Source organism: Canis lupus, chromosome 12 (assembly GCF_011100685.1).
Source record: "Canis lupus familiaris isolate Mischka breed German Shepherd chromosome 12, alternate assembly UU_Cfam_GSD_1.0, whole genome shotgun sequence".
NCBI lineage: Eukaryota > Metazoa > Chordata > Mammalia > Carnivora > Canidae > Canis > Canis lupus.
In genome coordinates, this window is record NC_049233.1 from 27458294 (window position 1) to 27486062 (window position 27769).

Below are 27769 nucleotides of genomic sequence, written 5' to 3' on the forward strand. Positions count from 1 at the left end.
CCGCTGCAACACTAGAATAATGGATGGGACAGTAGATTTCCTCATGTTCACACTAGTCCAAAGTAATTTTTAATTCTACATCAGTACGAAGTAGGTCTGTCACTGAAACCAACAGATCTTAGAATATTGATGAAAGCGATGGATCTTCTTCCCATAAAATGCACATGGGCACATGCATGATTGTATATGCGGTTTTAGAAGACCCAAGGACCCATTGAATCCCATTCACGAACCTCACTCAACCTGAGACCTCCACAGCTTTGGAATAGATGTAACTTTGGGGGGGAAGGCAGAAGAGAGAGTCTTTCTCTGCCTGGTATATGTTGATTACTCCGGAGAAGGGTTAAATAACTTCAGTATCTTCATAAGTACTAAAGGTTATAGGGAAATAACAGCTCATTATGAACCATTTCCAGAACAAAAAAAAAATGGGCTTTATCAACAGTAAGGATTTGTATTTTAGACTGAGAACTGCTGGATTAGAGTCATTTTACACTAGGAATAGGAAAGCCTAAATCATATAATCTTTTACTATGTGTGATTTAATCGCCACTCTAAAGACAAATGTGATAACTTTAGTCTAAGTATTAAAATTTTTCATGAAAGTCTGCATTTGTTTTGTTATGATTAATTAATATACTGGCTTATAGAAATGCAAAATTTTACTTATTTATTATTTTTTTATTTTTTGAAATGCAAAGTTTTAGATTCCATCATAAATATTTTGATGAGGTAGTTCTACCATAGGGTCCAGAAAACTATATATTTTTTAAGATTTTATTTATTTATTCATGAGAGAGAGAGAGAGAGAGAGAGAGGCAGAGACACAGGCAGAGAGAGAAGCAGGCTCCATGCAGGGAGCCTGACGTGGGACTCGATTCTGGGTCTCTAGGATCAGGCCCTGGGCTGAAAGCAGCGCTAAACCGCTGAGCCACCCGGGCTGTCCAGAAATCTATATTTTAAGAAAATTATCCTATATCATTCTTTACAGACAGTAGAGCTCAGCTTTTGGGAGTCAGAAGCTTGTGGTACTGCTGTGATCTGCTTGTTATGGTATATTGGTAACAAGTGTCTATACTTTGCAGAATGGTAAATGTGAGTTTATCAAGGCGGAGAGGCAGACATCAACAGAGGACTCAAGAGGTAAGTGTGATAAGAGTAGGAGATTTCAAGGTCATGGAACTTCCATGAGACTGGATTAAGTGGCAGTTGCTAAGAAGACCTGCCCAAGACTTCTATCCTGAGAACCGTGGCAGCTTATGTGGCTCCAGGTATGTGCAATCCTAGCATTTCTGCCAGAGGAAGGGCCCACTCTGCATGCTGAGCATAGGTCACCGACACACTTAAGGAAAAAAATGACAGGTTTGAGGAGAGCCTCTGTTCTCATTAGCAAAGTGTGCAGAAAATTTGTAATAGGAGGGAGAAAATTGCACGAGAAAACCTCAGGAAGCACTGGACTTCAATAAATTTGACAATCTCAAATTCTATGACAACAGGTTAGAGTGCTAACAATAGTAAACATACATTGAGTGTTTCTTATGTATTGGTTTCTGGGTTAGGCACTTAATATAATTATTTTATTTTATTGATTAACTCAGGAGAACCCTATGAAGTATATATTTTTCTCCTCTGAGGAGAAAAGAGAAAAAAATGGAAACACAAAGAGTTTGAATAACAGGCTACAAGTTAGGTCCGAAGCTGCTATGTGGCAGTGCCTGAATCTGAAGATGGCCTGACTCCAGAGCCTGCACACCTAACCAGTGTCCACACGAGAAAGAGGAGAATGAGTGGAGCTGTGCCACCTCCCACCAGCAGCACCGTCATCATCGCTAACACAAAGCAGACTCTAATCTTGTGTTCTCTCACCATTAACTCAATATCAGAACTACATAGCAAGAGAAGTGCTATTATTATTCCATTTTACAGGTAAGAGGCACAGCTAGGCACTGAGAGGTGACTAGCCAAGGTCATGAGGCTTGTAGGTGGCAGAGCTGGGGTGTGTATCCAGCCAGTTGGGTTTCTGCGTCTATGCTCTTATCCTTGATGGTACACCCAGAGTATTTATGTAAGCATTTGTCTGTGAATAAATGACCAAGTTTTGATGACCCCTCCCAGGATCTCCACTTCACCGAGTAGATGTGCTTCTTCACATTCATAAGTTTACCCATCCCTTTTCGTGAATATAGTGTTTTCAAGAACTCATGGATTTGTCATGCCCTTACAATCCTTTTCAGATTATCTCCTGCTGAGAAAGAACTGTTGAATTATTATATTTAGCACAGTGCCTTAATAGGCTTTAAACTCTTGTATAAGACACCCTTCTGAGAATCCACACTGATGACATAATCAAAGAAGAGTTTTCTTGGAGAACCTTGGCAGAAGGAACTCATTTTGCTGGAAGAGGATCTTGTATGATGCTGGATTGGCTGTGTTGCTTTCACATGTTTCACATATGTGGGTTCCTACATCCGTGTTTAGGCAGAAGTCGGTGAAGGTGAGGAAAAGGATGCTGCCAGGCAGGCAGAGAACTCAAGTGCCTGAAATGGCTGTTGATGGCAGCTCCTATCTTGCAGAGATGTGCATCACATCCTGTCCCCATTCCTTGATTCCGGCCAGAGAGTAGGTTGGTCATGGGTGGGTGGCTGAGGACACTGTAACAAACAGCTCCTTGACCAAATATTCTGAGACTAGGATCCATCAAAAAGCTTAGTCTCACCAAATGCACTACTATAATAATTTGAAGCATGTCTTTATTTTATAAGTCTACTAGAAGTCAGCTTTGTGGGAGAAGTTCTGCGTCTATTTCCCTTCCTGAGCACAGGGAGACAGACTGTGGTCATACAATTACTTGCTCAAGCATAATAATCCTCTTGACGTGTGGTGGCCTCTATGGTCCACACCTTGGTGGTATGGATCAGTTAGCTGCAGTCTGTCTCTCACCTTTACATCAAATATATTCCAAAGTTAGTTGGAGTTTCAATTTTTACTGTGATTCCATGAGGTTTATCTTGCTTGCTCTATATTAAAAAACACCCTGTATAAAAAAAAAATTAGCCATGCCCCGATCCTCCTCGCCATAATGCTCTACATTTCCTTTTTCCCCCTACAGAGTTTATCAGCTCATACTACTATATAATTTACTTATTCATCATTTTTAGTGTTTATTGCCTTTACCCCATTGGAATGCAAACTCACAAGTGCAGGGATCTTTGTTTTCTTTACTGAAACATACTAAACATGTAGTACATAGGTAGGAAGCGATGAATAAACAGTGACTGAATGCTTTCCATTAAAATTAAACTTTGATTAAGTCTGATTAGAAAGCAATTCATTTTTCTAGTTTTGGAACTAGAAATGTATTATTTAAAGTTTTTTCTTGTCTCAGAATTTGAAACTGGTAGGTAGAGTGTAAAAACTATCCAAGCCTTACCTTGAAAGCCATTTTTAAAATCGGCTCCATTGGGTAAGAGATCTGGTATGTATTCACTGTAGCCACCTACATAAAACTGACTGACGACATTGAGACCAACCAGTCTTCCCGGGGAGATGATGGATTTATTTTTATGATCATCTACCTTCAAAAGGAAAAGAATTCAAAACCTATTAAAAAAGGAATTAATTCCCAAGGGTGAACTGTTAAGATACTGTTTTGTTATTTCCCATTAACTTGGCATGAAAAATTCACAAAGACCTGAATTTTGAAAAAATAAAAAACACCTCACCACTCTATTCTTTGCTTCTCTGCTGGTGTCTGTTACCATGGATATATTAATATTGCAGTGATGGTTTTGCATTTCAATCATAATCACAGTTCTCCAAAGATCAGGAGCTGGCATCCGGCTGGTCTTCCTCCTTCTACCCTTGCTCCCTCCCCTTCCATTCTCAATACAACCACCAGAGTAATTTATCAAAAAAAGTTACTCCACTGTGGTACTCAACCCCCCTTCTTAATTTCTCAGTTGTTCTCCATAGCTCTTGATAAAAATCTAACTTCTTAGCATGACATCGAAGTCCTTTGATAATACAGACCTGGTCCACCAACTAATCACCTCTTTCGCTCCTCCCTACCCCAGAGCCACACTGAACTACTTGCATTCTTCAACACACACTAGCTGCTGTTGTTTTTCTGAACTCCTATTTATTTGCAGTTGTGCTCAAGCCTCACCTTTGTAGGGGAGCATTTCCTGAGCCCTCTCTCTCACCTTATCTACATTAGTCATCCCTTTTACTTATCCCCACACCACTTAATTGCAAGCATGCTTCTCATCCTCAGCTGTGAGCACTGGTCTGTCAACTGCATGGGGCAGGCAGCGCGGGCCTCTTGCCTCTCGTCTCTATTGCACAGGTCCAATGATATATGGCAATGCTCCGCAAAGCTGTGGGATAGATGAAGGGATGACATTTTACCTTCAGCCAGCCCATCTGGAGGAGCCTCCCCAGACGGACTGAGTGGATGCCAAGGCTCAGATCGAGGGGATCACTGCTGATACTTGCCATGCCCGATCCCAGGTTGTAAGTATAAATGACACTGCCATTGCGCAGACCCACAGCCAGGAAGTCATCGCCGTTCAACCCTGGGATGAAAAGACATGTGAGGCATGCTTGCTGAGAGATAATTCAGGTTTCTAGTCAGCTTCACTTTATTGTCTAGTTCTGAGGTATAGACCAGCATATAGGAAGGTATAATAGACATGTAGCCTCTCATCGGCACTCAGGTATGTCTGTGTCTGGGTATTGTTGTTCACACCCTTAGAAATTTTGTGAACACCGAAAAGTTTTTCTTTGAAGCCACAAGGGTTCTTGCCAGCTGAGGGGAATGATCAATACCTAAAACGTTGGGATTAACATCTCCTTTTTGTTTGAATGAAATTCAGTGTACACTTTACAATACATAGAACTTTATAATAGAGTAGAACTGCTCTGATAGTTGAGGAGATTCAATAAATTGAGATAACCGAGTATCAGCTTCGAAAGTCTATGATTTGAAGAGAGTTTTAAAAATTGTATTTCCATAATTGCTCAGGATATGCTATAATTGTTTTCTTACAAACGCTCTTGGCCATACCCCCATGACCACTTAAAGATGGGTTGTGTCTATGTTCCCTTTTCTCATTCTCTCTCCATTAGCTCAGGACCATCCATAGAGAACAGTGAGGACCCAGAGCATTCAGAATACAGCTCATACAGACCCGTGGAAAAAGGGGAAGGCGGTTGGAAGAGAACCAACATCAGACACTAGAGAAGGGTTCTGGCAGTAGGTCCGGTAGCATATAGAACACTGGAGATGGTCAATGCTGCCAGCAAGTGGGCAGAACAAACGTAGGTTAAGGCAGAGCTTTTGAGTTAGGTGGACATAGGAGGTCTGTCCACAGGGAGGAGGAACCCAAATATATCATTCAGTTTCTGAAAGGTGTGTTTGTGGACTTAATACTGAGGTCTGCAGGTAGGAAACTAAGGCAAATACTTCTGCTCAGACGAAAAATATGAGGCCTGATAGAAGTAAGAAGTTTAATCAGTGAGCAAAAAAAGCAGAAGTGAGTCCTTGGACATGGACAAAGTTTGTTGTGAGTGTGCACAGCCTCCCTCTCCTACACTTTTAAGGTTGATGTTGTATGCTGCCTTGGCCTCTGCTGTTAGTCTAAGCAAGGTAAAGGAGAGGAAGATCTGCAGCGGGGGGGGGGTGGGGGGGGGGTTTCTAGATAGTGTAGAGAGATGGGCTTCCCAAGGCATTGGAAAATGGAAGACAAATATTTAGAAGTACTTGAATCTACCTGTGCTTTTCTCGTGGGTCTGCCATGGGCTGTGAGCTGGGTTATTTTTGGAAGCTCATCAGGTGAGCATGATACGCAGCCAGGGTTGAGAGCCCCAGTGTACGATTATTATTAGTATTATTAGTATTACTACGACGACGACTACTGCTACTAATTATACGATTATATACTAGTATTATTAGTATTAATAGTACTACTACTAATAAGATAAATGTGTTGTGTCTAAAGACTGCATAGGTATGGTGCTGACCACCCCAAGAGGTTATGCTTTCTATTTGAACCACAAAGTTGCTTCCAGCACAGAGAGGCAATGGTGATCTTAGAACTTGAAAGATCAAGGAGCCTTCGCATTCCTTTCTTACTCTCATTACTTCTCTGCATTGGCTAATGATTTACACTGAAAATGGTGACACTGACCTAAAGGGAGAGAAGGGAGTCCATAGATATATTTCTTTTCAGTCCTTCCTTAGCCCCCAGTAAGTGAAGGGAGAGAATGTTGACAGAACATGGGTGTTTCAAGAAGTGAAATGAAGATAAGTTGACTTGATTTTGTGCAGCATCTCTAGCATTCTGGTAAGAAAAATTACACATGCAGGTACAAGCTACAAAATACCAATTTTGGTGATTCTGCAAATGAGTTAAATGCTCTGATATTTGCATTTTAAACCGGCATTTCATGATATAAAAATGAATGATAAAAGTCTTGTTAATAATTTAGTATTTTAATTTTTCTTAACTTACACTGAAATAAATAGCAACTAAAAGACACCATAAAAGGTTGAGAGACCACTGAAGAAAATAAATACTTTCAGTACCTCTAATGGCATTTTTTCTTTGCTTTTTAAACAAGAGACCCTGAATTTTCATTTTCTAATGGGCCCCACAAATTACATAGCCATGCCTGAGGGGGGAATCTTTGTTGCCTTCATATAACAAACTGGGAGAGAAGAGCAAGCAATGAAAACACTATTAATCTGTGCATCTGAGGCTGTTGGGAGACTCTGTAGGTAGATGAGGTGCTAAGACTTGTGGGGGCAGATCTGCGTCAGGGTTTGTGGGGTGATACTGAGGTACATATGGGACCATTAAAGGTCACATAGCTGCTAGGTGGCAGAGCCTGCATCTAAAGTCACCCTGATGCCAGAGACTATACTCTTAATCACTGTCCATGTAGCAGAGAAAAAGAAGCATGTGTCTGGCTGGAGCTGTGCCACCTCCCACCACTACCAGCTCTTCCTGAATGTTCCTTTCTGAGGAATAAGGGGAATAATAATATCTCTTAGGAGTTTTCTAAGGATTAAGTGATATTTAATATCGGTACAGTGCCAACCCAGCACATGGTAGGTTCTCAATAGGTGCATTTTTTTTTCTTTTCTCCTTGACTAGGCCTGACCTTAGCTTTGTATATCCTGTTTTCTTCTCCTACTTCATCAGTACAAAGCCTGGGAAGCAGGTATGCTTGGCCCTTAGGCAGGAGCATGCATCTGTTCTCAGTTAACCTTTGGGGTCAGGGACAACCATAGAGTTTTTCTTTTTTCTTTTTCTTAAACCTATAGACTGATTGTTTCAGTGCATTACTCTGATCTAACTGAAATTTTTTTGAGGGTCAACCATGTAGGTGAAGTGAAGGGACTTGTGGGTATGTTTGTTAGCAACCATTTATATGTCTTATGTCACTTTCCTGTGACATTTACTGAAGTGAAAATTTCTTGCCTTAAAGCATGTAATAATATTAACAATGACATATTTCAAACAACTACCACTAATTGAATTGCAGACTCAAATTTAAGTGTTCCTTTATCACATTACTCTATGAGTAGCTCTGAGAAATATTTGGGCAATTTCTATTTTTACATTTGTCAATTGACAAAGTTACAGATGATATTTGGCATTTATACTATTAGAGATTTTTAGTGATTGACACAGTGAGTTTGTTCATAAAAAGAATTGGAACTAAGCTCACTTGGCATGCAGAACCTAAAGCCAGAGTGAACCTTAATGAAACCAGGCTTAGGAAGAAGATTTTCAGACAAAGCAAGGAATATTTGTTGGATATTATTTAGTAGCTGATGCTAAGAAGGAAGGATTTAGTGAGATTATGTTGTGTAAGTGGTAAAGGGGGAGGAAGGAAACAATAGGAGATAACTTTGGATGAATAGTAGCTATGAATAACAAGATCTAGGAAGCGAATAGAAATCCTTTTAGAATGTACAGCAAAAAACTAAAACCAAACAAACTTGGTCTCTCTTTGGCTAGAAAGAAGAGTCATTATTCAGTTCCACAAATATTGTTTAGCAGAGAGCTATGAAGTGGGCCATGTGTTGGAGAACCATATTTAGCATTATAACAACTCATAATGTTGCTTACAGGAGATCTCATGGGGGAAGAAGATGAGATGCTGTGGTCAGAAAAGCATCTGGCCTCATAATGGACAGAGAACAGTGACTTAGCAAGAGAAGCAAGGACAGTCTAAATAAAGAGAGGGATGGTGGCCAGGGTAACAATGATAAATAATGGAAACAAAGGAACTCTTGTACACTGTGGATGGGAATGCAAACTGGTGCAGCCACTGTGAAAGTCATTATGGAGGTCCTTCAAAAAATTAAAAATAGAATTACCACATGACCCAGCAATTCCACTAGTGAGTATTTATCCAAAGAAAATGAAAACACTAATTTGAAAAGATACATGTACCCCTATGTTTACTGCAGTGCTATTTATAATTGCTGAGATATGGAAGTGTCCATTGATAGATGAATGGATATAGGTTATGTGAGATACACGCACACACATATAGTAGAATATTATTCAGCCGTAAAAAGAATGAGATCTTGCTATTTTTCAACAACATGGATGGACCTAGAAGGTATTATGCTAAGTGAATAAAGTCAGGCAGAGAAAGACAAATGCTACATGATTTCAGTTATATATGGAATCTAGAAAACAAAACAAACAGACACACAAAAGAAGCAAAAACAGGCCCTTAAATATGGAGAACAAACTGGTGGTTATTGGAAGGGAGTAAATGGGGAGATGGGCAAGATGGATGAAGGGGAGTGGGAGGTACAGGCTCACAGTTATGGAATGAGTAAGTCACCAGGATGAGACATCCAGCATAGGGAATGTAGTCAATGTGGTTCTGTAATAGTGTTGTATGGTGACAGATGGCATCTACACTTGTGGGCATAGCAACCTATGAATCATATGAACTGCTATGTTGCATACCTGAAACTAATGTAAAATAGGGTATCAACTATACTTCAATTAAAAAAAAATGGAAACAAGGTGAAGGATGCTGCCATGGATTATCTGGAAGGAAAGATCAAAGAGGTTGAACTTTACTGGATTTGCTTGTAGTTTGTTTTTAAACTTAAAGGTTTGGGCAGCCCCGGTGGCTCGGTTGTTTAGTGCCACCTTCAGCCCAGGGTGTGATCCTGGAGACCCGGGATTGAGTCCCATGTCAGGCTTCCTGCATGGAGCCTGCTTCTCCTTCTGCCTGTGTCTCTGCCTCTCTCTCTGTGTGTGTATCAAATAAAAAATAAATAAATAAATAAATAAATAAATAAATAAATAAATAAATAAAATCTTAAAAAAAAAAAAAAAACCTAAAGGTTTTAGTATTTATACCAGCAGCTCTCCAACCTGGCTGGACCATATCAGTATAGCCTCTGATTAACTTGCAAGCATGGACAGGAAGCAGAAATCTATATATAGAAGGGAGGAGGGTATCAAAGGTTTCAGATAGTAAGCCCAGGAAAAATCATACAGGTCACTTTGACCTGAATGAAGAGAGAGACAAAAACAGAGAGAAAATAGGTAGACCTTAGTAGCGTGCTGGCATACCATATGGTGATTGTAAAGGAATTTTTATGAGAAAAACACCAGGCAAATTCAGTAACAGTAATTAGTGTTGGTCTCATTAGCTTCACCTTGAAGGAAGACCTGCAGAAGAGTAGCTAGTGGTTGGAACCACTGACTCATCAACAAAATCCTTAAAAGGAAGAATAAGACTCATGTATAAAAGAATTAACCCAAGCCTATGCATTGGAGATAATTTCTGGGAGAACCTGTCTTGCTGTTTCTCCCACTGATTTTGGTCAATTACTGTCTGTTGTAAATCATAAAGCTGAATGTACATATGCTCTCACTTGGTCTGCTCAGAAGGATACCCCAGAAATCAGAACCACTGGGCTGCAAAGAGGTAGAAGCTCGGGGATGCCTTGGTGGCTCAGCAGCTGAGCATCTGCCTTCAGCTCAGGGCGTGATCCTGGAGACCCGGGATCAAGTCCCACGTTGGGCTCCCTGCATGGAGCCTGCTTCTCTTCTCCCTCTGCCTGTGTCTCTGCCTCTCTCTCTCTCTCTCTCTCTCTCTGTGTCTCTCATGAATTAAAAAAAAAAAAAAAAAAAAGCTCATTCTCAGGTGCCCTGGTGAGGATTCAGAACTGTTGGAAGGCTTTTCCTGGGATTCTTGGGCTGTTCCTTGGTTGCTCTAAGGGGGCATATTGGGAAACTAAAACATGAATATAGACAGTTCTGTAAAATACCTGTGTATTTCAGTGCTCACCATACTTAAAGGTTATTATTGAGCCTTTAAAAAAAAGATTTTATTTATTTATTCATGAGAGACACAGAGAAAGGCAGAGACACAGGCAGAGGGAGAAGCAGGCTCCATGCAGGGAGCCTGATGTGGGACTTGATCCCGGACTGGGCTCACACCCTGAGCCAAAGGCAGATGTTCAACTGCTGAGGCACCCAGGCATCCCTCTTATTGAAACTTTTATGTCACAGAAGCATGATAATTCTTGTTCAGGTGTCCAACAACCTTTTAATTCCAGTAGAAAAAAAAACTTTCTGAAGTATTTTATTTAGGATGACATTTTGATTTATAACTACAGAAAGCAAATGTAATTTGTATTATTTCTTCAAACTATTCTTCCAGTTTGGTGAAATATTATCATGTATTAAATCTAATTTACCTCTCTCAAAATGATACTGTACCTGGAGCCCGCAGAGGTAAGCAGTGCCCCCGTATCACAAAGGCTCTTTACTCATTGAACTTCTGGCTGCCCATTTCTCCTTCTCCCTCTCTTTTGAAAAAATGGTGATGATAATACTGTCACAGGACTGTCGCTAGCAATAACTTAGAGTGTTTTATAAGATCTTTGCAAATAGATTCAGAAATTCTAAGTGACAAGTGGATTTTTCTTTTCCCTTCTAGCTTTCCTGTCCTGAGTGAAAGAATAGATGGGAGAGGAGTCACCAAGATGATTCTGTGACTTTCTGGTCCAATGAAACCTGCTTGGCGAATGGTTCCTGGTTCCTGGTGGGAGTTCTTTTCTGAAAAGCCAGTCCTTGTGTACAGATACTTTGTGAGGGTATGTGACTATTATTCTAGGGCTTATAAAGCTTTTATATTTCTGAAAGAAGAAAACTGCCTTTTAATTAAATATTCTTGACTTTGGACACATAATTAAGCTTTAGTTGACTGTTCAAATGGTCATGAGAGGGTCAGAGAGGAAGCTAAATTCGATATGAGTAAAGAGAGAGGTGTGAATGATTTCAGCAAAATAATGGAAGGAGCTTATGAAATTAGAATGAAGCTAACGTGATGCAAAGCAAAAATATATCTAACTTGATGTGTGAGAAATAAGACCCAAGAGAATGAAAGTCTCACCTACTGGAACAATATATATTGAGTGGTTCAAGATTCTAGATATTGAAGCCATTTTTACTCCATATTCAGTGATGATATCTGCTTTAGTGGGTGCTAAACTAAAATTAAGATGACTGGAGGTTTTGGGATGCCTAGGTGGCTCAGTCGGTTAAGCTTCCGACTCTTGACCTCAGCTCAGGTCTTGATCTCAGGGGTCATGAACTCGTGCCCCATGTTTCTACGTAAAAAAAAAAAAAGATAAGTGGAGGTTTTTGAATGAAATCATAAGGAGCTTACATTCTCGGTTTATCTTATGATATGTACTGTACAGCTTCTATTTTTATTTTTTCATTTTTTTTCCTCTCTCTTTTTTAAAAAAAAATTATTTATTTTAGAGGAGGACAAAGACAGAGTGAAGGAGGGGTGAGGGGAGAGGGAGAGAAGCAGACTCCCCACTGAGCCAGGAGCCCCACACAGGCTCAATCTCATGACCCTGAGATCATGACCTTGAGCTGTAAACCAAGAGTCTGATGCTTAACCGACTGCAGGACCCAGGTGTCCCTGTACTGTACAGCTTGTACACCAAATCATAGTGGCAAACTTTCAGCTTCCTGTTCTGTAGATATGACCATTAAACTAAAGATATTCTAGAGCTCTGAAAGCATCAGAACCAGGCACAGCCCTGTGCACAATGTTCCTTTGTTAACCATTGTGTACAAGGAGACCATGTAGTTTCTACTTCAGGAGATTAAATGATTAAAATGTAGGCAATGTAAACTAGCTACTGTTGTGGCCAAGTCAAGATGATGTCCTGGCTTCCAGCTGTGCTGGTGAACAGACAGTGAGGGAAGGATGACAGCAATAACCAATGCAACGTTGTGCTCAAAGCACATGAGAATGTGATACACCACATTTTCTGAGGCTACACATGGCCCATATTTTTCTATGTTTTGACCAAAAAGAGCTGAGACTAGAAAAAGTGGGAAGTCTGGGTCTCTCTTGCTGTTTGCTGTCAGAGATGAGATAATGAAAATAAGGGATGTAAACACCAGTTTGTGGGTACACTTGAGTTTCCATAAGGTGCTCATTGGAGGTGTAGAACAAAGAGTGAAAATGTGGGCTTGTAGTGGATGGATTTGCAATTTGCCCTTCGGATGTTCTTTTCTGAGATCAAGTTTATGCACATTGAACTATGCATGAATGAACATTCCCTTCCATATAAATTAAAAAAGGTGTGGGGGCTCCTGGATGGCCCATTTGGTTAAATATCAGACCTCTGATTTTGGCTCAGGTCGTGATCTCCAGCTCTGCTCAGTGCAGAGTTGGTTTGAGGATTCTCTCCTGCCCCTCTCCCTGCTTGCACGTGCACTCTTTTTCTAAATAAATAAATAAATAAATAAATAAATAAATAAATAAATAAAATATTAAAAAAACAAAAAATAAATAATAAAGGCCAGAGGATTTGCAGGGATCTACGTATTTTTGTCATTTCAATGCTCTTTAAGTACTGGTCAAATGTGACAATTTTCATGTATTTCTCAGTCAGTAATGTGAATTAGTTTTGGACAGCCATAAGAACTCAAATTATTTAATAACTCCGACAACTTTGACATCATCGTCCAGGATATTTAATTTCACAACAGTTAAGATTTGATAGTTTGAGGTTGTCAGGAAGAAATTCTCATAATTTCTACTCATTCTGATGAGATTGCAGAAGAAAATAATGAACATTCTTCTATAGTAGAAAATATTGGGTCAGAGCATACACTGTCAGTTATGTTCCAGAATGCCTCAGTACAATGGAATTGGGAGATGTGTTATATTAAGGAATTGGCTACAACCTGCTCTCTCATTCATCAGGCATCTTCCTTCTGCCCTATCTGAATCAAAGCTCTATAAAAAACAGGCTGAGCTGATTGGATTTTGTGATGCGCTCCCCCCTTCATTTTTCTTTTTCTGTACTGTAGATGACATTCATTTCATCTTTTCCCCCAGAAAAACATCAAGCTATATTTATGCGCTCTTATTTCTGTTACAGTTAATAACCAAGGGCTTGAAGTAAATAAGATATTATTTGGCATGAAATATGAGGTAACCTTTCCTAGTTAATTACTGCAGCATAGAAGACCTACATGCTAGGAACTGACAGGAAGCTATGCACACAAAGCACTTAGGTACATAGATCAAAGAACCAGAAGTTATATACGTTTTTTTGAAAAATTGTATCACTGTATTATACCTTTTTAATAAAGGCTAATGTTGAGATTTTAACTTACATTTCAATGATGTGAACAGAGATACATGTGCCCCCTCTATCCTTTATTTAGGCCCTACCTTCTTCACTACAGTCCACATCAATCTTGATATACAGTATTACAAGCCAACCAGAATAGTCTCTGTCTTCAGAGAGTCTTTCGGTTAGTGAAAGAATCAATAAGTATGTAATTATTGATTTCTCACACAGTGCCAATCCTGAGAATGATGCAGTTGGGGATACAAAATATATTAAAGACAGGGATTGTCTAAAAGGAATTTAAGAAAGACTGCTAACTCTGGGAAACGAACTAGGGGTGGTAGAAGGGGAGGAGGGCGGGGGGTGGGAGTGAATGGGTGACGGGCACTGGGTGTTATTCTGTATGTTAGTAAATTGAACACCAATAAAAAAAATAATTAAAAAAAAAATAAATAAAAACCTGCACATGAAAAAAAAAAAAAAAAGATTAAGATTAGGAAATTGCCACTATTTTAATGTTTTTGATTTATGAATTTGGTAGCTTCATATGATTCGAAGTCGTGGTTGTAAATGACAAAGAAGTATATAATTATTATGGGACATAAACTCCAAGTTCTAAAAAAAAGAAAAAGAAAAAACCAAGTTCTATATATAGGCTTTGTGTTGATAGGCTGTAAGGAGACCCAAATTCATCGGAGGATGCTGTGGGATCAAGCCCTGAGTGGGGCTCTGCACTCAGTGGGGAGTTGGCTTGAGGACTCACTCCCTCTGCCCCTACCCCTGCTCGCATGTGCACACTCTCTCTTTTCAAATAAATAAAAATATTAAAAAATAATTTTTAAAATTAATTAAAGTGAACTGGGTCAGGCATTCCAGGCAATAGAAGCTGTAAAGATAGAGGTATGAGGGCAATGGAATAAACTGGCTGCTTATACAGACTGTTGGGCTGGGGACTAGCTGGGCTCAGGCTGGGAGGGAATGGGAATGGAAATGCCAGTGGGGCTGCTCTAGTGCTAATTGTAGAGGACTAGTTGAAATGGAAGGCTCACAAAGAGAAGCACACTAAACAAATTCCTTGACTGTTCTACTTGGATGAGAACTCTACTTTCTGAATTCCATCTTTTGTATCAGTTATGTGCCTCTTTTCATTCAGTGATGTCTATGTTCCTGATATGCATGCATGAGACACTGTGATGGATGCTATGTATCCTGGACATGGCTTCTTAGCTCTGATTTAGTATTGTTAGTTAACAAAATCTTAAGTACATACATGTTGTGACTCCCTGAATCGATTTTAAGTTTTAGTGTAACAGGGACCATGGATTTTTGCATCTATTCTTTAAAAAACTGTAATGGGTATCTACATGTGACAGCCACTTTAGTTATATATATATAAAAAAGCCATTGTTGTGGTTCCCAAAGAGATCCGGACACAAAGAAGATAGGATAACAGTTCCCAGCAAACTGTAGTGAGATTAATTAATTCTTGAATTTTCCTGAAGGATTAAAGACTTCAAAGAATGATCTTTTGAGCTGTGTCTTTTAGGATAGAAGTATTTTGGAGGCATGAAAGTGAAGTGTGGGTGGCTTAGGAAGATGGAATAGCCTCGGTAAAAGCATAGAAATGGAGGACATGGCAACATGATGCAGAATGTTCACATGTGCCAATACAGCCAACTATAGGGCAGACTGAAGGAAAAGGAGATTGTGCAATAGCCAGGGGCCAGATAAATGTCTATACATATTATGTAAAGGATCTTATTAGGTGTGTACGTTGTGATGAAGCATGCTGATTAGGCAAGGTAAGTTTGGATTTGAATGTTAGAATGATCTGCTGTAGCAAAGTGGGGAACAGAGGGGAGGAGACGCATGACTGGCAGGGAGCCTGGGAAGAAGGCTGTTGCTCCTGCAATAGTCTGTGATAGACGGGGCCCAAATGAGGAGAAGAAAGAGTCAAGAAGCAGAAAATACAAAAAGCAACTGGGAGGTAAGATGGACAGACTTTGGAGTTTGATAGAACATGGGTGACAAAATGAAGAGAAGACAATATTCATAAGTGTATCACCAGTACCTAAAAGAATGCCTCATTGAGGGCGCCAGCAAATATTTGTCAAAATGAATAAAGGGAGAAACCTAGATGACTTCTGGGTTTGTAGCTGAAGCATAATGTTTATTTATTTTTATTTTTTATTTTTATTTTTTTAAGCATAATGTTTATTAATGGCAGTTGCCTGCAGAAGGGATAAAGGAGGGGAAGATACTGTAATCACCTGTGGACCACTGTGGGACATGGTGTGGTTTCCAGAAGAGCCAAACTATAAGACGTACACTATGAGGGAGTAAGGCGTAAGGAAGGAAGAGGAGCTAATAAAGGAAATGTCAAATATGACTGCAGAAACACAGGAATGGGATTAGGTTAGGTTACAATCACAAGTCAGGAGAGACATTTTCAAGTGAATGTCTGACAGGGTGATTTGTCCAGTGTTCAATGAGAATGAAATCTGGCAAAATAAATGCTTAGCTTTGGGAAACTTGGAGGAATAACATCAGTGTTGGGCAATGAAGGTCCTTTGCCTCTTTATATGGATGTGTCAGAAATTAGAGGTTGGCTTACATTTTATTTATATAAACTCAAGCTTTGTGCATCTTTTAACCTGAGAAAGACAAAGGCGGCATGGGAAATGGTGATTTTAGTGGTAACAACCAACGAGCAGGTAGGAGACTGATGTTACCAAATAATTAAGAAACACATCTAAGTGTGGAGATAACACTGTTAAAAACACTGACTTAGGGGACGCCTGGGTGGCTCAGTGATTGAGCATCTGCCTTTGGCTCAGGTCATGGTCCTGGGGTCCTGGGATGGACTTCTGAATTGGGCTCCCCGCAAGGAACCTGCTTCTCCCTCTGCCTGTCTCTCTGTGTCTTTCATGAATAAATAAAATCTTTTAAAAAAAAACCAAAACACTTAGATCATAGTTTCTTACATAAAATAAGACAACAGCAAATTGTATGGTTGATATTAATTATATCCATTATATTTTACAGGAATGTGTATTTTTTAATTAATAATTTTATGTGACATAAATTGATGAGTTATCCCAACATATGACATTATGGGCAGTAATTACATATCTCAGTCCTTTTCTAAATATGGTCTAATTTAGCTGGTCCCTGGAGGTTTTGACTAGTTGCTCTCAAACATTATTTACATAAAAAGCACCCAGCGTGCTTGATAAAATTCTATTTTTTTTTTAATTCAAGAAGGTTTGGGAATTAGTATTTTAACAAGCGCCCTTATGTGATCATGGCACAGGCATGAAGAGGTCCTACTTAAGATAACTCTGCCTTAAAAAGCTCTTAAGTGCCTGCTACCTGCATTTTTAAGCTGTGTTCTTGTTCCCCCAGGTGGTTTCATGTAGAATTGCATATTTCAGATTTTTCATTTTCACTCCAGAGGAAACAGCTCCACAATATACCTGTTATTTAGTCTTTATTTAATCATTCTATAAGCCTAAAAATACAAATGCAGAATGATTGAACATTCCGCTCCTTATCTATTGAGCAGATGACTAGAGAGGACCAAAAAATGTCACAAGAAAGAGTCCACATTTTACAAATGCTGTGTTAAAAACATTGCTTTTTGCTTGTCTGTTTTTGTTTTGAAATTTTTGAAGGATTCTTCCTGGAAGAGTACTGGGGAATTAGTTGGTGGCAGCATTTGCACAGGCAAGTGTTTATCCTTTACTTGGGTTCTCCTGAATCTTTCAGAATTTAGAAGATTCGTTTTAAAACAAGAGAGACACAGGTCTTCAATGCTCATTTGAATTTTTCATCAGCCAGGCTTTTTTTGTGTGGCTTTTTGGGTTCTAATTAAAAAGGATATAATCAGGGGCGCCTGGGTGGTTCTGTCAGTTAAGTGTCTGCCTTCGGCTCAGGGCATGATCTCAGGGCCCTGGGATTGAGCTCCACAGTGGGGTCCCTGGTCAGGGGGGAGTCTGCTTCTCCCTCTCCCTCTGCCAGCCGCTCCCCCTCATTGTGCTCTCTCTCTCTCTCTCTCTGTTAAATAAATAAATAAGTAAATAAGTAGGTAAATAAGTAAGTAAGTAAGTAAATAAATAAATAAAATCTAAAAAAAAAAGGATATAATCAAAGGACATATGATGGAGGATGTGTGGAGTAGAGTCAAGGGTAAAAATTCCTTCTTTTTCCCCTTCTTCCCTGCCTTCTGGCAGTCACTCAGCAGATATTTGAGAGGCTTTGTGGGCAATGTGGAGATACCCGGGACAGCATTTTTCTGAGAGAGAAATTTAGCAAACCAAAGTTCGTAACAAAGGGTGTGTGCTCTAAGTGCCAGGCACACTCTCAATGCCCAGAGGCAGGGAAGGTTGACCCAATGGATGGGAGGAAGGTAGCAATGGGTTAAAGATGGGTTAAAGATCTGAACTGGAAACCCCCAAGAACAGCTACTTTTAAAACCTTTGTGTGGCTGTGTTGCTGTCTTACACGTCATGCAATTATCTGCTTTTGTGGCAGTTCTCATATTCATTCATTCAGTACTGGTTATGGGTCAGGCGGTGTGCTAAGTGTAGGTGTATAAAGTCGAAGACGACTGGCTTGGTCTCTCTCCACACAGAGCTCCCATTCTAGGAGTGGAAACAGACAAAAATAAACTATCTAAAAAATAGACAAAAATTCTAAATGGAGGTATAGACTTTAAAGAAAACAAATAAGCTGTGGTAGAGACTAACTTGGATGCAGTGTGATAGCATCTACTTTTGTGAAGGTGGCTGGGGAAGGCCTCCCTGAGAAAACGGAAGCTGCCATGTGTACTGAATCCCATTCTGTTTTAAGTGCTTTTCTCGTATGAACTACGTTAATCCTCACAACTCCATTTGAGAATGTATAATTATTAGACCATCTGACAAGTGAGGAAATAGGCATAGAGACATTGAGTAAGTTGACACATAATCTGTCGGTGTGGAGACTGCATCCAAGTCTACATGCCCAGGCCTCCCCGCCTGCTCTCTTGACCGCTCTGACAGCCATCTCCAGTCAAGGCGGAGGAAAGAGCCCATACAAAGCCTCTGCGACAGGCAAGTGCTTGAGCCTTAAGGCACTGCAAGAAGACCTGTGGACAGGGGCACAGGGCTGAGAGAGCTTGAGGTTGGAGATGGAGACAGGGGCCTGATCCTGAAGGTCCTCTGAGGACATGGTAGGGAGGGTTGGGCTGCATCCTCAGTACAGTGGAAAGTCACAGGTGGCTTTTAAGCAAGCCTTTAAAACAAGTAACTCTTGCCATGACTCGGAGAATGGACTGCAGGTGGGGAAGGCTGGAGGGAGATCAGCTTCCAGGAGGTCATGCAGTTTGGCAGTAGAGATGGGGCCGAGATTCTGACAGACTTTGGAGGTGGAGTGAACAGCACTTCACATGATAAAGTGCCCCCCCCCCCCATCCTCCCAGAAGTGGTCAGAGGCTGACACCCCACCCAGCTCCTTTCAGAAATGTGTTAATACAGAAACCACTGTTCCAAATTAGAGCAGTCACTGAACGAGTCGAAAAGAACAGAATATGTTATGTACCTAGCACAATAGAACCACTGATGGTTGAGAGAAAGGTCCTTTTCTGGTGTAATATGTTGATTTCACAGATGAGAATACTGAACTCAGAGAAAGTAGGTGATTAACTGCTTAACTAGTCAGCTACCGACTTGGGAGTAAAATATATGTGCTCTTCCTTGATTCCACACAAGATGTAACTGGTTTCTACTTAAAACAGACAAATTTAACTTATAAGTTGATTTCCCACCAATACTAGGACATTGGAGTAGTATATCACAGGCCGAGCACTTTCTTAATTACTCACTTCTTCAATTTGGAATGGTTTCCTTTGAGGGCAACCATTCCCATTTCACAACACTTGGTGAAATGGTGTTCCTTCTGAGAATTTCCCTTCTCTCCTTCTATATGGAAACAGAAAGAAACAGAGGAAAGGACAAGTTAATAAGCTCACCTCTCATGTGACAATTACCCTTTTCTGCTCTCCTGTTTGCCTGCAGGAACTCTTGCCCTCGGTGTGAACAGGGCTCCTTCAGAAAGGGTCAGGGAACTTTGGAAGGCATTGGATTACAAGAAACATGCTTGAGGCAGAAAACAGGAGGAGGCTACATTTAGGCAAATGTCTCCTTTATCCACAGCCAATTAGAGTACCCCTGAAAAATTTTCTAAAGTATTCTTAAAGGAGCTAAGCAAGTCCTAGAGGGTTCAATTAATCTTACCATGGCCCTTCTGTCCAGTGAAAAATATTAAGTTATTTTGCAGTGCCGAGTGATTATTTGCCAGCTGAAACTTCAAGTGGAATTCATAACCGAAGCTGATGTCTGGGATCCGTGAATAAGCCAGGAATGAAGTGTATCCAAAGGCATCTGTGCCACTGAACCTGGGCTCAGTAATATTAATAGCTGTGGAAAAACCCAAACCAAATTGTTAAAATAAACCTGCACATGTACTTGTAAAAGGAGGGTTATATTTTGCTGATGTATCTGGCCAGAGACTCTGTTTACTATCACATTAATTAGACTTAAGTGCCCTTCAGCATTGAGCAACTAAGTGACTCAATGGGGAATTTCAAAACCAGAACAAAGGAAGTGCAGTGTTTTGAGATCCTGTATATAAACCTTTCACTCGCATACCCTTTATACATAATGAAGAATTTACTTAAAAAAAGAACCCCTATATTTTGAGGAGTAATTTTTGAAATAAAAAAAGATCACCGGCAAAGTATTTGCCCAGGTGCTTTGTATACATGATCTGACATCTGAACACTGGCTGTGACTTAGACAGGAACTCAACAGCTTGAAACTCTGCTTTTCTAGTCCTGCACATCCGTGAGAGCCAAAGCCATAGGTCGGGGTGGGAAGGCCAAGACATGGGCAGGAAACAGATCGCTTTCCATCACCATGTTGTCGATGACCAGAACTGTTCTTTAAGTAGAAATCTTTGTTTCAAAAAATATGTTTTTTCTTGTTCTGTTAAGATGCTTGTTAAAAAAATGAAAGCATGGGTTTCAATAGGACTGAAACCGTAGGGAGATTTAGTAGAAACCGAAAATGGTTAAAAACGAAGTTCAAGAGCCAGTGTGGACAAAATAGAACTTAATTGAGGGGTACTCTTAGCCAGCTAGGCTCTTTTCATCCTGCCTCTAATCTTGTTTCCAACTTTTCTCTTTTACTGCTCTGTTTTGTTTGTAAATAGTCCCAACTGGCTTCTATTTCCCCACTGCAAAAGGACCACAGGAAATGGGAAGGGGGCTTTTGATCCCTATCCCTGTCTGTCTGTTAGGGATGGTATTCCCAGGTTAAAAGATGTTTCTAGGATTTATTTTTAATAGTTGAAGGCAGCTTGATAGAGGGAAGAAGAGGTTTTTTTGATTACCTTATATTGCTCTCTTCTTCTCAAGAGATGTTGCCTCTCCTGGGAAGTTGTAAAACTAGAATTTTTATAAGCCTTAAGAAATATCCTCACTCTGGTACCTAATGCTTAAAACAAAACACTTGTTATATCTGGTTATAATTGTTTATACAGCAGATAATTGTACTATCCTGGGAAAAGTGATTCCACTTATTAGAGGCTTTTATTTCTGCTTGTTTCATACAACTATTCAGGTAGGGTAACTGTATGGAATCAGCTGAATAAGATTTCACTACAATCTCATTAGTTTAGGGGCACTTGGGTGGCTCAGTGGATGAATGTCTGCCTTTGGCTCAGGTCAGGTCGTGATCCTGGGGTCCTGGGAGTAAGTCCTGCTTTGGGCTCCCCGCAGGGAGCCTGTTTCTCCCTCTGCCTATGTCTCTGCCTCTCTCTGTGTCTCTCATGAAATAAAATCTTTTAAAAAAAACCTTATCAGTTTATTCTTTGGATAAGTGTTCTTTTTCCCCAAACTCACCAGAATCCAAAACATGATTGTGAGACATATCACCTCTTATATTTATTTTTTATCTAATGAAGTAATTTATGGTTTGTGTTCCAGAGGCAATACATCTACGGTCTTCCTATCAGGGATTTTGCTTGCAGTAGTACTGTAGGTAGGATGGTTGAAGGAAATGAAATGTACTGGAATTGAAACAAAATAAAAAACCGAGTGTTTTGATGTTGCCATTAAAAAAGACAGTATTCAACTAAATGCTAAAATAGAGGAATTTTTTTTAAGTAATGACTCAACAATATTTCTTCCAGTTTATAATTTACAACTGGGACTACTTATCGATTTAGTACTACATTTAGGTTAGATCAAGAGATATACCTTGTAGGTATTTCGCTATCAGATTCTATGCTAGATGCTGGTAACACATAGATAATAAAGCACCATCCTAAGCCTCAAGGAACCAGTGTGTGGTCAATTAATGTATCCACATGAACTGGATGGAAAGTTGAGTTGAAAGCTGATGAGCAGCAATTTACCTGGCAGATGAAAAGGAAACATCATTTCAGGTAGAAAGAATAGCATATTTTCAGGTAGGGAGGCCCAAACAGTGTGTCATACTCGAGCAGCTCACAGCATATGTCAATTTTAGAATGAAGTTTAAAAAGGAAAAGTACAAGCAAATGTAATGAGATAGTCAGATGAGGGTCAGATTATGAAGGGCTTGATATTTTCTCTATAATCTTTGAGTGGTTGGGCAATGGTCAGAGTTGCCTCTTAGAAATATCACTCTAGTCATGAAATATGAAGGCTGGATTAGATGGAGAGAGTGAGGACCAAATTTTAAGAACAAAAATGAGGACTTTGATGACACCAAGAAATCTAACAATGAGCTAAGCTTACACTGAATTGTAAATGTGAGGAAATATATAGGTCAGTCATGGAAAAAGGTAATGGTGTGGTATTTATATAAACAGTGAACAGAAATGTATCCAATAAGAATAAGTTTATAACACAATTTCATACCACTGAAAAGAAGGACAATGTTTACTGAAGACTGAAGATAACTATGCCCACAGGAAAAAATCCATCACACTCTGCACATTTCTTAGTCTAAAGCTACACCGTCAAATAATGTCGACACTCACCACATGTGGCTGTTGAGTACTTGAATTGTGGCTAGGTTGGCTGAGATGGAGAAAATAATGTAAAATATTTTTTTTTCCAAAAAATTTATTTATTTGAGAGACAGATAGAGAGACAGAGAGAACGTGAGGGCACGTGCTTGCAGTGTGGAGAGGCAGAGGGAGAGAGAGTCTTAAGCAGACTTTGTGCTGAGCATGGAGCCTGATGTGGGGCTTGGCCTCATGACTGTGAGATCATAACCTGAACCAAAACCAAGAGTTCAATGCTTAACCACTTAGGTGCCCCAAGAATATAAAATATGTTATTAATAATATTTTATATGCATTAAATATTGGGTCAAATAAAATATATTGTTAAAATAATTTTCACCTGTCTTTTTTATTTTTAAAAATGTTGCTACTAAAAAAATGAAACTACACAGGCAACTCATATTCTACTGAATAACTCTGTAGAAAGAATCACATGCCTCTGGGCAGGTAAGTTATTTCTCTAAACTGTTAGCTATGATTTACATCAAGGGGCTCTGTTTTAGCAACTCTGAGCCTGTGAAAAGATGGGGTTTCCAAGGGAAGAACAGGAATCAGGAGAATTGGACAAAGAATGTCTAGCCCACTGTGAAGAATCCTCTGTGTCCCTTACCCACACTGTTTTCATCCTGCTGGTTTAGGCCGGAGAACACGGAGGGACCCTGATTAGACAAAGAGGACTTTCAACCTCACAAATGATTCTTTCCAGCTCTTGGAAGTAAGCCCTTTATGATCTTCAACCAGGCAACATTTGGTTAATTTGATTACTCTATTACACAAATTCCCAAATCAGACTTCTAGAAGCATCAGTCGTCATCAAACCAGTAGAATGAACAGATTGTAATGGGAATATTTTAGGGCTATTAAATGAATTTTTTTTCTTTTGTAACCCCTAGTTGCCTCATGGTTTCCATATGTGAACTTCTGCATTTTTTCTTCAGTTCTGTTAAAGTTTTAGCAATAGACTGGAACCATGAGGAAGAAAGGGGGGATGTTGGGATTTGAACTAAGTATTAATTATTTACTATGTGGAGTAAGGGAACAAAATCACTAACAGCAGTCTGGGAACATTTCAGGCAGTCAAAAAGCCTTATGTATCTCAACATCACCTAGGGTCATTAAAAATTCTACCAACCTTCAATGATGGGAGAACATCTTAATCTTTTTCTATAATATCATGCTCGTTTGCAGGCTTGTTGTGAAATCTTTGTACAACATATTATGCTCATGGAATACATTTTAGCAAAAATTACCACAGAAAGGGTATAAACTTCTGTCTTCTAGGAATTTCCTGTGGCAAAATTTCCTCATTCCCAATCAGGACAGAGAAATAGCACATGGTTGTTTTAAATGTACCTGTACTTTTTTTTCTTTTAAAAATATCCTGTGGTTAGTCCTCTTACCTGAATTATTGACTTTTTTTTTTAATAGAGGTGACCAAGATGAGCTACTGGGATGTGGGAAGAAGACAAATAGCGGCCAGACTCAGAATACCTTCCTTTTGACTCTGCAGTCAGAGATGCCTCCTGAAGCCCGCCGGCTGGCGGGGACATGAGGTATTACACATCTTGGTGATGGAAGAGAGGCCACTCGATGTAACCAGCTCAGACTCGATTTTGGATTTCCTTACTTTCTAAGTAAATTTGGGCAAGTTAACTTCTCTGTTTTAGTTTATTCATGTGTAAAATGAGAATAGTAACAGTATCCAACTTCTTGTGAGGGTTGAGAAAAGCATGTGGCTGAAGGAAACACATCTGAACTAACCACAAGTCTCAAGTGAGTGAGCCTCTTGCACAAGCTCTGTAATCCTACCCCATTTTCCCAGGCAAGTCACTAAAGCAACTAATTTATACCTCCTCTTCCCCCTCTAACATCTAACATTCATTGTTTCTCAGTCGATGATTTTGCTTCTTATTTCATTGAGGAATGTAACCTAAGAACAGAGAACTGCCCCATTCTTCTGCCATCAAACCCGCCCTGCCTCAGAGCTTTCATCTGGATTCATATATTCTGCCTTTTTTTTTCTGGTTACAAGGCTGACTCTGCCTGGGTATTGAATCCATCCTTCATCTGCCCTTAGAAAGGCATCATTCCTGCAATTCTTTTCCATTTCCCGGGAGACACCAAATTCTTCTTCTTTATTGAATCATTCTCTTCAACATTAAATATGCTAAAATCTCTCCATCTGAAAGACTGCTTCCTCAACTCCTCGGTCTTCTCTACTACTCCTTGTTTTTCTACCATTCTAGTAAGAGTCTCCTAAAGAGTATCTGTGTTGACATTTTCTTTTCTTTCCTTCTTTCCTTCTTTCCTTCTTTCCTTCTTTCCTTCCTTCCTTCCTTCCTTCCTTCCTTCCTTCCTTCCTTCCTTCCTTCCTTCCTTCCTTCCTTTTTTTTCTTCCACCCATTCATTCTTGATTTCTTTCCAGCCAAGTTATCCTCTCTCTTTCCTTTAAAACTTCAGATGTGAAGGTCATGAGTGACCACCATCTTTTAAAATTCAATGCTAATTCTCTGTTTTCTTCTCATTCAATATCTCAGGTGCAGTTGACACAATTGATGATTTCTTTCTCTTGAAATGCTTTCCTCATTTGATTGTCATAATATCCTTCCTAGTATTCTTCCTGCCTTCAACTGCTCCCTTCATTCTTCTTTCTTTCAGTTGTCTCCATTTGCCATCATTATCTCCTCGTATGTACCAACTACAGGAGGATGCCTCCTGAATGAGAGTCTTTATCCTTGATTTTTTATAAGTGCTCCACATTCATATATCCCACTATCTACTAGATATTTAATATACATTTGTATGACCAATAGGAATCTCAAACTGAACATACACAAGACGGAACTCTTTATTCTCATATCTGTATCACCTCTCCTCCCAACCACATCTCTTCCCCAGTCTTCTCTGTCTTTGTTCAGAACAAAAACTAGTCATAACCTTTTTAAAAAAATTATTTATTTATTCATGAGAGACACAAGGAGGGAGAGAGAGAGAGAGAGAGAGAGAGAGAGAGAGAGAGGCAGAGACACAGGCAGAGGAAGAAACAGGCTTCCTGTGGGTAGCTCAATGCAGGACTCAATCCCAGGATCCTGGGATCACACCCTGAGCCAAAGGCAGATGCTCAGCCACTGAGCCACCCAGGTGCCCAACTAGTCATAACCTAAATTGTTTCTTTCTCTGCCACATCAACAGATGACTGGAAAATCCTATTCATTTTCAAAACATACCCCGAGTCTCACTACTTCTCACCACCTCCATCAATACACCAGAGCCTACTGCACTATTCTCTCTAGCCTGGACTACTGTTGGCTTCTTTACTAGTTTCCCTTGCCACCCTTGTCCCTTGCAGTCTCTCTTTCATACTGTAGCTACTGTGGACTTTTAAAAATTAATTGCATACTTAAAAGTCCTCTAGTGTTTTCCCTCAAATTTAGAAATTAAAAAAACCTGAACTCTTTAGCATAGCCTCAAATCCCTACTCTCTGTATTTATTTTATACCCATTTCTTCTTGCTCATTCTGCTCCAAACCGGCTAACTTCTTTGTGTTTCTGAAACAAACCAAACACGCTCCTAGCTTAGAGCTTCTGTTCCTCTAGTTTCCAATGTCTGAAACATATTCTCCCCCAAAAGATGCATGGCTTGCTCCATTACTTCCTTCAAGGCTCTGCACAAGTATCTCCTCCTCACAGGGGTCTTCCCTAACCACTCTACTAAATTATTAATTCCTCCTACCCCCATTACTCTCTAGTTCTTTAACCTGCTCTGCTTACCACAGCCTTATTACATTATATACCATTTGTTTATTTTTTACTGTCTCTCTCCCCAGTTAGATCGTTGGGCTCATCAGGGCAGAGATTGCCTGTCCTTCACCAAGTCCAGGGCATAAAACAGTGCCTGGACTCAGGTAGGGATAGGATACATCTTTATCAAATGGTTGAGTGAACGTGTATAAAGGGTTTACCGTAGTGTTGAAAAATTAGTGACACTGATGTTATATTTCTGCTGTTATTGTTTATTTAATATCTTAATTGTTCTGTTCTTAGGTCATTAAAGAAAGAACTGGATCTGTTGGATGAGTTTGGGAAAAGGAATTTCTGTACCATCCTACCAATGCTAACCATTGCTTGTTTGCTTTTCCCCCCATCTTTTTAGTCATTTGCTTATAATGAATATTTTTGGATTTTCGCAAAGATATTAGAATCTCAGTTTTTCAAATGTGGGCCAAAATTCAAATAATAATTCTGTATTGATACTGGAAATCAAGGAAAAGACCCCCAACTTCACAAATCAGTTGTTTTTCATAACTATGTTTCAAACATAACTATAATTTCACATGCTTTTTCTTTTAAAATTGTTTTATGTTTAATATTTGATAATAATGTCTTTTGAACTTTAAGATTAAAATACTAACTTATGTTTCTTGGGGGCAATTGATAGTTATTGACAGAAATTTTTAGCTTTTCATGACAAAATATCTGTATGATTCTCTCACAATCTTGTTTGAAATTTTATAATATGGACTTGGGAAAAGTTCCTTAAGTTCATTAAAGAATTCTTGAAAATGTACAGTGTTTTCAGGATAGACTGTGTTGTCTAAACTATTTTTCTAAAATAAAGCTCTTTGCTCTATTTTTATACAAATACAAAAGACAAGAAGAAAACAAAATAAAACTATTGTTGATTTTTACTTGGATTCTGTTTTCTATCTAGGCCATTGTATATAAACTTAGCCGACTGGACACCAGGGAGCGCTGAGCTAGTAAAAATGCAGTTCAGTTCTTCCCTCTTTTATTATGTATTTTAATGAAGCAAGCAGATGGTAGATGGATTTCCCCCTGGAAACTGCTGAGTTTGAAAGACTTTGGTATGCCAGTTTTGCAAGAATGGTGTTTAGCAGCATAGACTACCTCGGAATATACATTTAACTTTGCCAGGAAAAAATTCATATACCCTTAGGCAGATGGATAAATCTGCAAAAATACAAGACCACTGCTTGCCTCTCTAGCTTTCTTTTGTAG

General features: G+C 39.5%; 1 protein-coding gene and 1 long non-coding RNA gene across 4 annotated transcripts in view; one reads left to right on the forward strand and one right to left on the reverse strand.

Moving 5' to 3' along the window:
- The window catches only part of EYS (eyes shut homolog), a 1532152-nt gene that overhangs the window by 53822 nt on the left and 1450561 nt on the right, over positions 1-27769 (reverse strand). Inside the window, exons 34-36 of the mRNA XM_038554428.1 lie at positions 19933-20115; positions 4408-4574; positions 3431-3575 (exon numbers count right to left, since the gene is read on the reverse strand). Coding sequence (XP_038410356.1) covers positions 3431-3575; positions 4408-4574; positions 19933-20115 — 495 coding nt within the window. The remainder of the gene's footprint in view (positions 1-3430; positions 3576-4407; positions 4575-19932; positions 20116-27769) is intronic.
- LOC111098302 lies at positions 1084-27438 on the forward strand. 3 transcript variants are annotated; one of them, XR_005367893.1, is made up of 6 exons: positions 1084-1143; positions 1599-1926; positions 10990-11146; positions 23143-23197; positions 24179-24303; positions 26795-27438. It is a non-coding gene; the product is annotated as an uncharacterized LOC111098302 (long non-coding RNA). The 3 variants fall into 3 exon arrangements; XR_005367895.1 differs by lacking the exon at positions 23143-23197; XR_005367894.1 differs by lacking the exon at positions 1599-1926.